We start from the raw sequence: 13743 nt of genomic DNA, 5'->3' as shown, positions 1-13743 counted from the left end.
AAACACAAATATTCTTGTGCTGATATCCTGCACACACAAACCTGGAGTTCTCCAGAAATTGGGACAGGTCGGGTGTAGGGTATTAGGGAAGGAAATAGAAGAGTTCCTGAGGCCTGAAAAAAGAGGTAAACACGTCACAGAACTACATGAGAGTTTCATTAGACTCTAACTAAAAACAGAGAGAGGTGTGATTACTATTTCCAGCCAGTTTCCCCATCACGATAGTCATGTAACAAACCAAGGCAATGTCGGTCTTGAGCCAGACTCACAGAGTCCCCTGGCCCTGGCCCTGGCCTCAGTACAGTGTCTCTGCATTGCTGCTCCGGGGCCGTTTGATCTTCTCGATATTTTTCAGGATCATGTCATGTAGAGTGACCTGGGAGAAAAGGTCAGAAAATCACACATTTATTCCACCCCAACTTCCCAAGGAAACAAGATACCAACCACAAATCCCTAAGCAATCATACGCATAATCCCAATCTCACTCACCGGAATGCAAATTCAGGGTGGCCACCTCCCCTCTCTAATACCCACACACGGGATTCCCGGGTACTTCCCAGGACCCAAGTGTCTAGCAACAACTAACATTTACTGAGCACCTAATGTACTAACAATTACACTGGGTCTTTGATGTGTTATTTCACTCATTTTTTAAAAAATGTTTATTTTTGAGAGAGTGAGAGACATAGTGTGAGCAGGGGGAGGGGCAGAGAGAGAGAGGGAGACACAGAATCCAAAGCAGGCTCCAGGCTCCGAGCTATCAGCACAGAACTCAACGCAGGGCTCAAACCAATGAACTGCGAGATCACAACCTGAGTCAAAGTCAAGACACTTAACCGAATGAGCCACCCAGGCGCCCCTATTTCACTCACTTTTAAAAACCACCTGGGTGCTGTAGATACTCTAAGTTTCATCTTAGAGATGAAGAAACTGGAGTTTTAGGTTCAACAACCTGCCCAAGGCCACAGATTACAGGAAGAATTGGTTCTGAACCTAAGCCTGTCTGACTCTAATGCCCGTATCTTCACGCCTACACTGCACTGCACTCCCTGCTGTCCAAAGAGAAAGGGGGCCCCCAGCTACGTGCTCCCAAAGATTTCATGGTTCTCAACACTCAGTTGATGAGAATTTATCCTACTCATTTTATCGTACTCCATCCCCTGTCTTGACCCCCAGAGCACAGCAAGAAAATGATCCCCAGAACTAATAGCCAGGGTGACCGTGGGCAGTCAGATAATATGTCAGGCTACTTACATATTGATTCCTTAACTCTGATATGATGAGTCGAAGGCTGATATATTCTTTCTCATCAATCTCTGTCACGGTGCGGCGATAGTCCTCCTGAAAGGAGGGCAGAGAACAGGCTAGTTCCCGACGCCAGACTGCGCACAGGCAGCTCTTGCCCAGAAACGGTCTCCCTCTCCTTCCACTTCCACCCTCAGACCCCCAAACCCTTACTTACCACATGGGGATATTTAGCTATTTTAGAAACCAATTTGGCTCTTGTAATATAATATCTGGAAGGAGAGAGAAGAGGAGGAAGCTGCAGGAGACCCTGGACAGTGCTTGCCACATCACCAGTCCCTGATTCCTGGGCCAGGCCCAAGCAGCCCTACCTAGAAATCTGGTCCAGATAAGATGCAGCTTCACTCTCAACAGTTCTTAGTTCTGCAACTGTCTCCTCCTAAAAAAAACCAAGTGGGTCAAGTCACTTCCAAGTCACCCAGAGAGCAGACCAAAGGGAAAGGGAAAACAGGCAAAGCAGGGGAAAGGAAAGTAAACCTCCTAAACCTTCCTCTCCAGTTTGTAATACGAGCACATTACCTGAATGGACACCCCAAAGTTGTTCCCATCTTCTATCCTAGGAATCAGGAGCTGTACCCACATTTTGACCTGGAGGGTGAGGGGACCAAAATACATATGATAAGTAATACAGTATATAAATGAGGACCCTTGCCTTTTCTGCTGAAGCCATGAAAGTATACAATTCATGCCGCTAGGGCCACATGCCAGAAGCACAAGAGCCAAGAAACTTAATGTGCCAACCCCCCTATAACCTCCATGCCTCCCAATGCACATCCAACATTTTTCAGTTCAAGCCAGGCTATTTGGGTCTGGGGCTATGGGGTCAGCCCATAGGTCACAAGCCCCCGCCTCACCGTATTGCATTTCTCAATCAGCAGCCGGATCTCAGGTTTCACTTTCTCAATAATGTCCACCAGCTGCTGGTTGCTTTTTAGCATCCCATTGGGCATCACAAACACCTTGGTTCCTGGCAGGGACACGAAGGTCAAATGCTTGGGGTAGGGAGGACATTAACACCCCCCACCTTTCTCTCTTCTTCCCAAACCCATGAGATGCTATGACCTCTGCCTTTTATCTATCACAACCCTATCTGCAAACCATGACACCACCAAGAGAATCAAAAAGAGAAAATGTACGTATTAGCGAAGGAGTGTCTGAAGTATAACCAAAGTCTGAAGAATAAAGAAATTAAAATATGCTCTAAAGATTTAATGTACCAATATTACTAAGGAAGAGAAAATAACACAAAACTGGGACTTCTGTGAAAAATCTGAGATGTGCAGCCACTTCTAATCTCTCTCCCTTGGCAGTCCACACTACATTAAACCCTCTCTGTTTATTGGGAAATTAGGTTTTGGGTGCTAAATAATGATTATGTTTGGAGAATCTGAGAATGCTAACTCTGAAAAATAAAATCTGATTCTATCTCCTGACCAGGAGACCACCAGACCCAATCCTCCTGCTCAGGTTGCTAGCCAGGGAGTGGGTAAGGTGGGGCAGGCTCTCACCTTGGAAGGCCTCTTCACACTCATCCAGCCTTCGCTTCTTGTAAGTGGGCTAAGGACACAGAGACGGGAATTAGCCTGCTCTTGACATACCCCCATCACAAGTCACCCTTCAAGCAAGTCCAATCCCTTCTTTGGCCCCATTAGTTGTTTTATTAATTTATGCACAATTTACTAAGCACACACAAGGCTTTAAGAAAACATTCTTGCCACAAAACAACTTACACTTTTTCCTTTCAAATAACACATTAAGCAATTAGGGGAGGGGGTGGATACTATACACAACAGGGAAAATGAACCATCAAATGCAAGATGAGGATAATTAAGGGAATATGTACAAATCTTCTGGTTCCACAAAGAAGCACAATATTCAATCAACAAACATGTATTTAGCACTTAATACATGTAGCAGGTACGGTACTAAGTGTTGGGGATACAGATGATTAAGACAGTTTCTGCTTTCCAGAATTGCAAGCTCTATCGATGAGACAGTAATTCAAACAACAATACAGTGTTATCAGTGTTATTTTAAAATGTGAACGAACAACTTGACAAGCGCTAGGTGCTAAAGATGCAGGGGCAAAGACAGGGACTACAATTCTATAGCAAGAACTACTCATCCTGTAAACAATGCTCAAGACATTCGGATGGGTAAGAAAAATCTTGCTTAGAGCCAGAGGGACAGACCAGATAACTTGAGGGAACCTGTAGCTATTAGTCCTATTTGGAACTCACTCCAGGACAGTGGAGCATTAGGTTATACACTTCATGCTATAAATGAAAATTAGGGTTGAAAAGGGGTGTACTGGAATCATCATGTCTGTAAGAGCCCTTGTTCCTAGATCCGAATCCCGCTGTCTCCTCGTACATGTTCAAACTGACCAGGAAATAGAGAACAGAGAATAGAGAACCTATTGCTTCAGAATACAAAGAAAAACACAGGACACTCACACCGTCCAGTCCATCGTGGCTATTGGTGAGAAGAATGGGGTCAGGGACTGGGAGATTCATGTCTGAGTGGATCTGAGTTAGGTCATGGATGTTTAGGATTGGTTCCTGAAAGAGAGACACCCACCCCCAAAACAACATTAGTCTTTTCAAAATGAACAAAGAAGTATTTCATTTGAAGGGCAAGAAATGAGAGTGTTTTACAGTACAAAACAAAACAGAATCAACACATGATTTGTCCCACTTGACAGAAAGACCAGTGCCAAAAAAATTGGGGAATCAGAAGAAAATAAAAGGGTCTCTCACCTTCAAAAAACTATCAAGTTCTAACAACTTCTTTGGGAAAAAATTTGCCACCAAGTCTTCTGCCTACAGATGAAGGAAAATACAGCTCAATTAATAATTGTGGGATGGTCTCTCTCTACAGATCTCTTCTTTGGAAACTCCCAACTACCAACCAACACTTCTGTTTCTGTTTATTGTACTCACCTCACTTGTGATCCGCTCCCTGAAAGAATCAACCTAAAATTAACAAAGAGAGCAATTCAGTAACAGCCAAGTCAGTACCTGGCCAATAGAGGTAAGGGCAGGATGGGAAAACCCAAATCCAGCTGTCTTCCCCTCACCTTATAATTGTAATGAGAAGCTGAGAGGCCCCCAGACTGTAAATACTTTATTTTTTTGAGGATCCATTTCTCCATCTCGGAGAGGGAAGCGGGGCTTAAGAGCAGCACCCACCTGTCTTCCCTCCCACCCTCCCTCCAGTGTCTGAAGCTGTCTGAATTTGAGAGCAAACAAAAGACAGGTAGAGAGGGGAGGTGTGAGCTCACAAACGTGCCATCCCCATCCAGACCCAGCCTTTGATACCAGGCAGGCCTGACGCCAAGGGTAGGGGGAGAGCAGCGGTAGCATCCGGAGGCGGGGGGACGTTTCTGGGCTGGGGGACTTCCAGCTGTCACTGGCCTACAGTGCTGAGTCCACCACGTGTCCGCGGAGGTCTCCCAGGGGCTCTCCACCACCAGACGCGGTTTAGAAGGCCACCCTATAATATCCTCTCCCCCGGTGCCATCTCTGGGAGTGGGGGGCTGGGCTGAGCCGAGCGGAAGCTCAGAGCTGGTGTCCCCAGGGAGACAAAGACGCCATGGGGAGTGGGGAGCCGGTCAGACTGCTCGGAGATCGAAGCGAGGGGTAAGGAGGCCCGGACCGGTGCCGCTACCTTGAGCTTCACTTCCTGATCCACCTTCAGCAACGAGGCCATGGCCGGGCCGGGCCGTGTCCGCTCCACTGGAGACCGGAGGCGCTGTGGGCTCCGGGGAGGGGGTCAGAGGGACGGGAGGAATCTCGGCTGTTCTAGGGACTCGGCCGCCCTCGCTGGCTCACTCACTGCTCGCTTGCACCCTCCCTCCGTGCCGTCCGCCCGCCCGCCTGCTGCCTGCTGCCTGCTCGCTCTCTCGCTCGCCCTCCCGGCTTTCGCCGCTCACGCCGGAAGTTACGTCACAGCCAATCGCCGGGACTCCGGCGAGGATGAGCACGTGCCCTGCGCAGCCGCGCTGAGGTCTAGCTCTGGACGCGGCGGGCTGGAGTCTTATCTCCCGGCTTCCTGAGCGGGTAAGGGTGAAGAAGTGGGGAGGACGGCAGAAGGTAGTTTGCCGAAAACTGAACATTAGAGAGACTCGAGTACTGTTTGACCCTCTGTCGGCTCGGCACTCGCCTTCACCGAAGGGACCTTCTGAACCGCAGCCGCCTCGAGGACAGGACGGACAACGCCGTCGCGCCCCAGTGACGTGGGACCGAGGAAGCCGGCGGTCCCGGCGCTGGGCTCGGGGGTTCTAGTCTGTGACTCTTGCTGCCTCCTCCCGTCGGCCCAAGCTCTAGTGTTAGTCTAGAGCCAACTGAAGACAAGTTCTGTTGTACCAGGCTTCCCCGCCTTTCTCCGCCACTTACTCTCATACACTTCCAGACCTCAGAGAACAGCTGCCTGCCTGATGGGCAAGTTGGCGCCCAGAGTCGGGCAGTGCTTGTCCAAGGCTACACAGTGTTTCCAGTAAATCCTGGACCAGAACCCAGATCTCCTGACTTCCACGACAAACGCCATATCCATTCTCCTAATAAAAGGCAGAGACCGTATCTCTTCACTCATCCATTCATTCGGCCTGTCTCTTAACATTGGTTCTTTCACTCAATAAAGTAGAAGACACTGCACTAGGCCGTGGGACAGCGTTGTCCCGGAGCCTAGAAATAATGTTCTTTATGTAATTAAAATTAGATAGTAGCCACATTAAAAAGTAAAACAGGTGAAAGTAATTTTGATCAGTGCTTCAACCCAGTTTATCCAAACATCATTTTAACATGTCATCAATATAAAAATATGAATGAGATCTTATACACTCTTTTCTCATGCTAAGTCTTCGAAATCCAGTATGAGTTTTATACATACTGTACATCTCAGTTCAGAGGTGCCACACTCCTGTATTGAAAAGCACATCTCTGGGACATCAAAGGTAAACAAGCGTCAAGTTCTCTGGCCTCCTGGGTCTTAATACTGGGGAAAGACATTAGAAAATAACCTGACAACATAATTGCAAAATATGGTAAATATTTTAAAAAAAAAATTTTTTTTTTTAACATTTTATTTATTTTTGAGACAGAGAGAGACAGAGCATGAACGGGGGAGGGTCAGAGAGAGGGAGACACAGAATCCGAAACAGGCTCCAGGCTCCGAGGTGTCAGCACAGAGCCCGACGCGGGGCTCGAACTCACGGACCGCGAGATCATGACCTGAGCCGAAGTCGGCCGCTTAACCGACTGAGCCACCCAGGCGCCCCGCAAAATATGGTAAATATTAGGAAACAAGTGACTGACATAGAGAACACCAGGGGTCTATTTTACGTAGAATGGCCAAGGACAGCCTCTCAGATGGTGTGACAAGGGAGGATCTAGAGGATGTAAAGGGTTTAACTGGGGAAGAGTGAGGGGAAGAGGCTCCGAAGGTACAAGGTACTTAGAGATGCAGCACAGGCAAATGCCCTGGGGAGGGGAAGAGGTTGTTCTGTTGAAGAAATTGAAAGACTCCTTAGTGAACTGCGGGTGGGAGTGGGGTGGCAGGATTGTTAGGAAAACACTTTGGATTAAGTGCAAAGGCAGGTCGTCTGATTTACGTTTTGGGGTCATTCTGGCCGTTCAGCATTATTCCTGGGCAGGCCAGGAATAATGTGGGAAGCACAAGAGAGATGGTGGGAATATGCGGTTAAATGAAGTGCCACTGACTGGGGTCTTCAGAATCAGACCTAGCTGCAGATCCCACCCCAACTCCTTACTAACTGATATTTTGGGGAAGATGACTGAAACGCTGAGTCTCAAATCCCCCATCCGTAAAATGGAATTTTGGTAACAAATAAATAATATGTAACTCCGTGTTTGTGAATATTGGAAATTAGGAATATGTAAAAGAACTAGCACAGGGGCGCCTGGGTGGCGCAGTCGGTTAGGCGTCCGACTTCAGCTCAGGTCACGATCTCGCGGTCCGTGAGTTCGAGCCCCGCGTCGGGCTCTGGGCTGATGGCTCAGAGCCTGGAGCCTGCTTCCGATCCTGTGTCTCCCTCTCTCTCTGCCCCTCCCCCGTTCATGCTCTGTCTCTATCTCAAAAATAAATAAACGTTAAAAAAAAAAAAAAAAAAGCCCGTGGCAATTAAAAAAAAAAAAAAAAAAAGAACTAGCACAGTGTCTGAACACAAGGCAGGCAGCAGATAAATAGCAGCCACCAGTCGGATATGCTACCTGCTAGTGCTTAGCATGAAGAGGTTACTCCTTAAACTATATAATTATTATCATCCCTGCTTCCAAACTCAAAGTCCTTTTCCATTTCTTCCAGACTACATACGACATAGCCCATACTGCCGATCTTGCTTATTAACGTCTGCTAGTTTTCTCTCTTTTACCTCTGCTTTTTGTTAACACTTTGCACCTGGTAACTTTTGAACTCTGATCTGGAACCTCAGGAATCCTTTCCCAAATCAACTTCATCCTATGGTAAGTATGCCATTGCCCTGCATTTCTTTCAGAATCAGTAACTTTAAGTTGAAAACTTAATATGTTTGTGCTTGTCGAAATATGACTTTGTTCTCAAATAATTGTATTTTGTCTTCAGATAGGTTGTAAGAAGATGGATACAGGGTACACATTCCTTCTTTATTTCCCTTCCTCTCCTATCCAAATGTTTTATGTAATACTCCACTCATTTTTTATTTATTTATTCAGCGAACAGTTGTCGAGGGCACCACTATATTTAACAAACTGTTCATTCTTGGTGCTTGTGAATCAAACGTGATCACCGATGACTGGTCTCACCTTAAATTCATGTTCACAGATCTCAAATGGGTGCACAACACTGCCTGAGAGCCTACTACATGCTCTTGACAAGTTTACTCTCCCACACTGCAAAGTCATTTCCCTAATCATTTATCACCCCTCCCTCCCCCATCTCCACTGAGTACATAATGTATGATTCCATTTACGTGATGTTCAAAACAACTAATCTATGGTGTTTTAGAACTGAGGGTATTGTTTACCCTTGGGGTGAGTAGCAACTGGAAGGGGACATGGGGGAGGGGAGTCGAGGGACAGTTACATGGGTGTGTTCATTTGTGAAAATTCATTGAGTTGTACATTTAGGATTTTTGTCCTTTTCTATATGTGTTTTATACTTCAGTACACAGTTTTGTTTGTTTTAAGTATGCCAGATGGAGAAAACAAGGAAGATGGTGGTGGGGTTGGAGGACCGTAGGCTAGTCTCGTCTTTTTTTCTTTTTTTAATGTTTATTTATTTTGAGAGAGAGAGAGAGACAGAGACAGAGTGTGAGCAGAGGAGGGACAGAGAGGGAGACACAGAATCCGAAGCAGGCTCCAGACTCCAAGCTGTCAGCACGGAGCCTGACGCGGGGCTTGAACTCATGAACCGTGAGATCATGACCCGAGCCGAAGATGGACGCTTAACCGACTGAGCCACCCAGGCACCCCCACATCCATCTTTGTATCCAGATTGTCCCTTTTTAAAGGACATCAGTCAAATTGGATTAGGGCCCAACCTAATGACCTGATTGACTTGATCATCAGCAAAGACCCTATTTCCAAATCAGGCCATATTCACAGGTACTGGGGGGTTAGGACTTGAACACATTTTGTGGGGACACAATTCCACCCTTAATACCTACCATTACCGATCATCTTATTTGTTTATAAGTTTACTGTCAAATTCTCTCCTCCAGAATATAAACTACTAGAACAGTTCATTAGTGTATCCTTACAGAGGTAGAAGAGTAACTAGCACATAGTAGGTCCTCAATAAATATTTATTGAATTGATGACTTAGGGTACTGTTTTTTGAGAGACAGTACATAAGCGGTAGAGGGAGAGAGAATCTTAATCAGGCCCCAGGCCCAGTGCAGAGCCCAACGTGGAGCTTGGTCTCACAACTGTGAGATCATGACCTGAGCCAAAATCAAGACTCTGATGTTCAACCACATGAGCCACCCAGGCACCCCAATGACAGTGTATTTTGTCCATTATTGACAATCCCTCAAGCATTATGCATGCTGACTGTCACATATTCCCCAAGCAGCAGGGCACAGGCACTTTACTAAGTGCCAGGCATTGCTCTTTGTGTTTAATATTAGTAGTTTATTTAATCATCACATCACTCTATGTGACATATACTATTATTCTCATTTTATAAATCAGAAAACAAGGCACAGAGCAGTTGAACAACTTGTTCAAGGTCAGAGCTGGGGAATGACAAAGATAGGTTTTGAACCCAGGCAGTCTAGACTTCTAAGTCCCTAGTTGTAATCTCTATATGCTCTTCTCTTTGTTTTTTTTTAGTTTTTTAAAAAAATATTTATTATTGAGAGACAGAGCAAGACATGAGCATGGGAAGGGCGGACAGAGGAGGAGACACAGAACCGGAAGCAGGCTCCAGGCTCTGAGCTGTCAGCACAGAGCCCGACACGGGGCCAGAACCCACTAACTGGGAGATCATGACCTCAGCCGGAGTCGGATGCCCAACCGACTGAGCCACCCAGGTGTCCCTATGCTCTTGGCTTTAAAAGCTCATTACATCTCTGGACCTTTCTGAGATGGTGTTGGTGGCAGCCAAGCAGGAAGAAATGTAGAACTATGAACTGGCCAAACCAGGCCAAGGTGAGAATTCTTTGGGGATGATTCCATTCACCTCCTCCAGGTTGTGTATGTGTTGGAGGGGAGGGGGTGTCATGCTGAAAGACCCAAGAGGAAAAAGGTTGTAATCTCTAATTAGTTAGCAATACCAGGAGAAGAGCAATCTAGTCCCACACATTGCATCTAATACCAGTTATAGAAAGGTCACATACACTTAAAATAATAGGAAAGTTATTTCTGGAAGTGGGAACAACTGTCTTTTTTTAAAAATAGAATTTAATTTTAACATTTATTTATTTATTTATTTATTTATTTATTTATTTATTTAGTACAACCTTCTAAGCAATATAAGTCACCAAGAAAAAAAGGAAAGATTTGATTTCATAAAACTTTGAAACTTTTCCACATCTGGAAAACACCTTAATAGACCCTTCACACAGATTGATGAAAAATATTGAGAAAAATATTAAGGGCCTAGCAGATAAATGAGCAAAGGATGGAAACAGAAAATTCACAAAAGAGGAACTCCTACAGCAAGCCAGTATATACAAGTAACAGATGATGCCAATTAAAATGACAGGCAAGTGCCATTTTTTAGCCCATGTTCCTCAGATATATGATACCTAATACTGGCCAACACATCGTGAAACAGGCTCTCTCATTCTGGAGGCAGAATGTAATTATGTGCAACCTTTTTTGAAAGCAATTGCTAATGTTAATCAGTAGACATGGAATAGCCATGCTCTTTTAATTCAGAAATCCCAATTGTGAGACCCTATCACAAGGCATCAGTCAGCTCTTCATGGCAGCATGAATGTAACCACCAAAACTGGAAGCGATGGAAATTTCCAGCAAAAAAGAAACACATTGGGGTGCCTGGGTGGCTCAGTCAGTTGAGCGTCTGACTTCGGCTCAGGTCGTGATCTCACGGTCTGTGAGTTCGAGCCCCGGGTCGGGCTCTGTGCTGACAGCTCGGAGCCTGGAGCCTGTTTCAGATTCTGTGTCTCCCTCTCTCTCTGCCCCTCCCCCGCTCATGCTCTGTCACTCTCTCTCTCTCTCTCTCTCTGTCAAAAATAAATAAACATTAAAATTAAGAAAAATACATTAAGGTCACTCATTGGATGTAATGCAGCCATGAGAATGACAACTATGAAAATTATGTAGCAAAATGAAAAATAATATATAATGTTAAATTTTAAGGTTTAAAATTTTTTTAAATTTATTTTTGAGAGAGAGACAGAGAGAGAGAGACAGAGTATGAGTGGGGGAGGGGCATAAAGAGAGGGAGATATGGAATCCAAAGCAGGCTCCAGGCTCTGAGCTGTCAGCACAGAACCCGACGTGGGGCTCAAAAGTGTGAACTGCCATATCATGACCTGAGCCAAAGCTGGACGCTTAACTGACTGAGCCACCCAGGCACCCCTAAAGTTTGTTTTTTTTGTTTTTTTTTTTTGAGAGAGAGAGAGAGAGACAGAGAGAGAGAGAGAGAAGGGGAGGGGCAGAGAGAGAGGGAGAGAGAGAATCCCATGCAGGTTCTGCGATGTCAGCACAGAGCCCAATGCAGGGCTCGAACCCATGAACCCTGAGATCATGACCTGAGCTGAAATCAAGAGTCGGACACTTAGCTGACTGAGCCACCCAGGTGCCCCTGTAATGTTAAATTTTAAAAGCAGGATACAAAAATTGCAGATAGGTTATAAGTACAAATACAACTGTGTTAAAATCCATAGGAAAAACACACCTTAATGGAGAATATAAAAAATAATAACTTCTTGTATTTGTTATATTATCTTTCTATAAAGGTTTGATTTTGTTGTAAATGAATTACAGGCTTATTGTGGAAAACAAAACAAAACAAAACCCAGCAATACAAACTTGCATTAAGTAGAAGAAAAAGTCTCTGTCCTATTGTTCAGTCACAGCTTGTTGTGTATCACTTCCTGTAACATGTAACATCATATCATATACCATGTTTTTTTCTGTACAAATAAATTCATACCATGTATACTGCCTATAATTTTTATTTCAATTGACAATCAATCATCTCTTGCCTCAATTCATGGAAAACCTCTTAGCTGGTCTCCCTGCTTCCACCCTTGCCCTGCTTCAGACTATTCTCAAAGTGGCCAAATGAACCAAATAAAAAGCAAGTTTACTTTATTTTCTTTTAATGATTGCATGGTATTCTGCTGAATGAATAACACCATAATTTATTTAAACAATCCCCTATTGCTGAAAGACATTTAGCAGTGAACATTCTTGTACATATACATTTGTGCACCTGAATATCTATTAGGAAAATTCCTAGAGATTTTATAAGTCAAAGAATATGAACATTGAAAATTTTGATAGACATTTCCAATTTGACCTCTGAAAAGATTATACTAATGGACACTCCCAGCCAATGGTATTCTATAGTTGTGCAGATGTTAACAGTGGATGTTATCAACCGGTTCAGCTTTTATCAATCTCATAAATGAGAAATGCTGCCTCACTTAAGTTTAATTTCCATTGACTTGGTTACAAGTTAAATGAAACATCTATTTCTTTATCAATCATTTGTTTTTCTGTGAGCTGCTTTTTCATATTTTTTGCCCATTTCATTCCAGGCCCATTGGTATTTTTATGCATTGAATAGAGTTCTGTATATTGAGGAAATTCCCTTCTATCTTGAGCTGCAACCATTTTCTACATTTTTCTTTTGTAAATTTTTTTTACAGTGTCATTGATGGTGCAGAAAGTTTTAATTTCTAACGAGTAAAATTCAATATTTTCCTTTTTTCGGGTTTTGATTTTCATGTCCTGCTTAGACAGACCTTCTCTACTGAAGATTATAAAAAATATTCACCAAATGCTTTCATCGAGTGCCTTTAGTTATTGTATTTTTTAAAAAAATATTTTTAATGTTTATTTATTTTTGAGAGAGAGAGCAAGCAGGGGAGGGATAAAAAGAGGGGAACAGAAGATCCAAAGCAAGCTCTGTGCTGACAGCAGAGAGCCGGATGGGGGCGCTGGAACTCGTGAATCATGTGATCACGACCTGAGCCAAAATCAAAGGCTTAAGGACTGAGCCACCCAGGCGTCCCAATCATTGTATTTTTGATGCTTAAATTTGTGACCAAACTTGGAGCTTCTTTGGTGTAACCAGGGAGGCAGAGATTCAGCTCACTACTACGCACTATCTACTATCTTCAGGCTCTTTGGCTCCATTCATCACTTATTAAGTAGTTCATTTCCCCACTGAAATGGAATACTAGCTTTACCACCTACTAAATACCCTGTACACTTGGTCTATTTTTGGACTATATTATTTCCATTGATCGGTCTATTCCTGCACCAAAACAAAAAGGTTTTCGTTTTATAATTTTAATATCTGAATATTTAGTATCAGAAGGGCTCGATTTTTCCTGATTAATAACTGAAAATTTAAAATATATAATAAAACAATAAAATTTACCTTCTCACCTTCCCTTCCAAGTGTGTCTACCACTTTCAGGGGTGTTTAAAAGAAAGCCGGGTTCTCCCAAGGAGAAACTTTTAAAACTGATACTGCAAGAAGAATTAAAGTGGTTCTGCTCGGAAGTGACACATCTAAAGAAAAGTCACAGAATTACAAATCGGCAGTCTCCTCATTCTCACTCAACTCGTCCTTCACCTCCCCTCGCTACCGTTGCCCACCCGCCGACGCCTGCCGCGCTTCCCAGCTTAGCCTCTAGGGGGCGCGACGGGGCCCGTAGGCGAGTGGACCCGTTCTGACCTCTGGAGCGCCGGCAGGGCGGTCGTGGCGTCACGTCCGGTCCGGGCGGAAGTCCTC

The 13743-nt window shown here is 44.4% G+C and overlaps 1 protein-coding gene across 2 annotated transcripts; it reads right to left on the bottom strand.

Moving 5' to 3' along the window:
* Positions 1-134: 134 nt before the first annotated feature.
* PSME3 (proteasome activator subunit 3) lies at positions 135-5242 on the bottom strand. 2 transcript variants are annotated; one of them, XM_007087682.3, is made up of 11 exons: positions 4975-5242; positions 4248-4280; positions 4065-4127; positions 3762-3866; positions 2814-2862; positions 2160-2272; positions 1825-1893; positions 1617-1684; positions 1463-1517; positions 1255-1341; positions 135-376 (listed from the first exon to the last, which is right to left on the bottom strand). In XM_007087682.3, the coding sequence occupies exons 1-11, from the start codon at positions 5014-5016 to the stop codon at positions 296-298; spliced, it is 765 nt and encodes a 254-aa protein (XP_007087744.1). In that variant the 5' UTR covers positions 5017-5242; the 3' UTR covers positions 135-295. The 2 variants fall into 2 exon arrangements, with proteins under 2 accessions (XP_007087744.1, XP_042822329.1); XM_042966395.1 differs by lacking the exon at positions 4975-5242 and adding an exon at positions 4385-4511.
* Positions 5243-13743: the final 8501 nt, after the last annotated feature.

Source organism: Panthera tigris, chromosome E1 (assembly GCF_018350195.1).
Source record: "Panthera tigris isolate Pti1 chromosome E1, P.tigris_Pti1_mat1.1, whole genome shotgun sequence".
In the NCBI taxonomy this organism is placed as follows: Eukaryota; Metazoa; Chordata; class Mammalia; order Carnivora; family Felidae; genus Panthera; species Panthera tigris.
The sequence above is the reverse complement of the archived record's forward strand: the minus strand, read 5'-3'. Positions and strand labels throughout refer to the sequence as shown.

Excerpts from the sequence above, each read along its gene's own strand:
- PSME3 (XM_042966395.1), bottom strand. The coding sequence starts at position 4,459 with ATGGAGAAATGGATCCTCAAAAAAATAAAGTATTTACAGTCTGGGGGC. Across the intron at positions 2,863-3,761 it reads GCCACGATGGACTGGACGGT|CCCACTTACAAGAAGCGAAG; the intron begins GTGAGTGTCCTG and ends CTGTGTCCTTAG. Across the intron at positions 1,518-1,616 it reads TATCTGGACCAGATTTCTAG|ATATTATATTACAAGAGCCA; the intron begins GTAGGGCTGCTT and ends CTCTCCTTCCAG.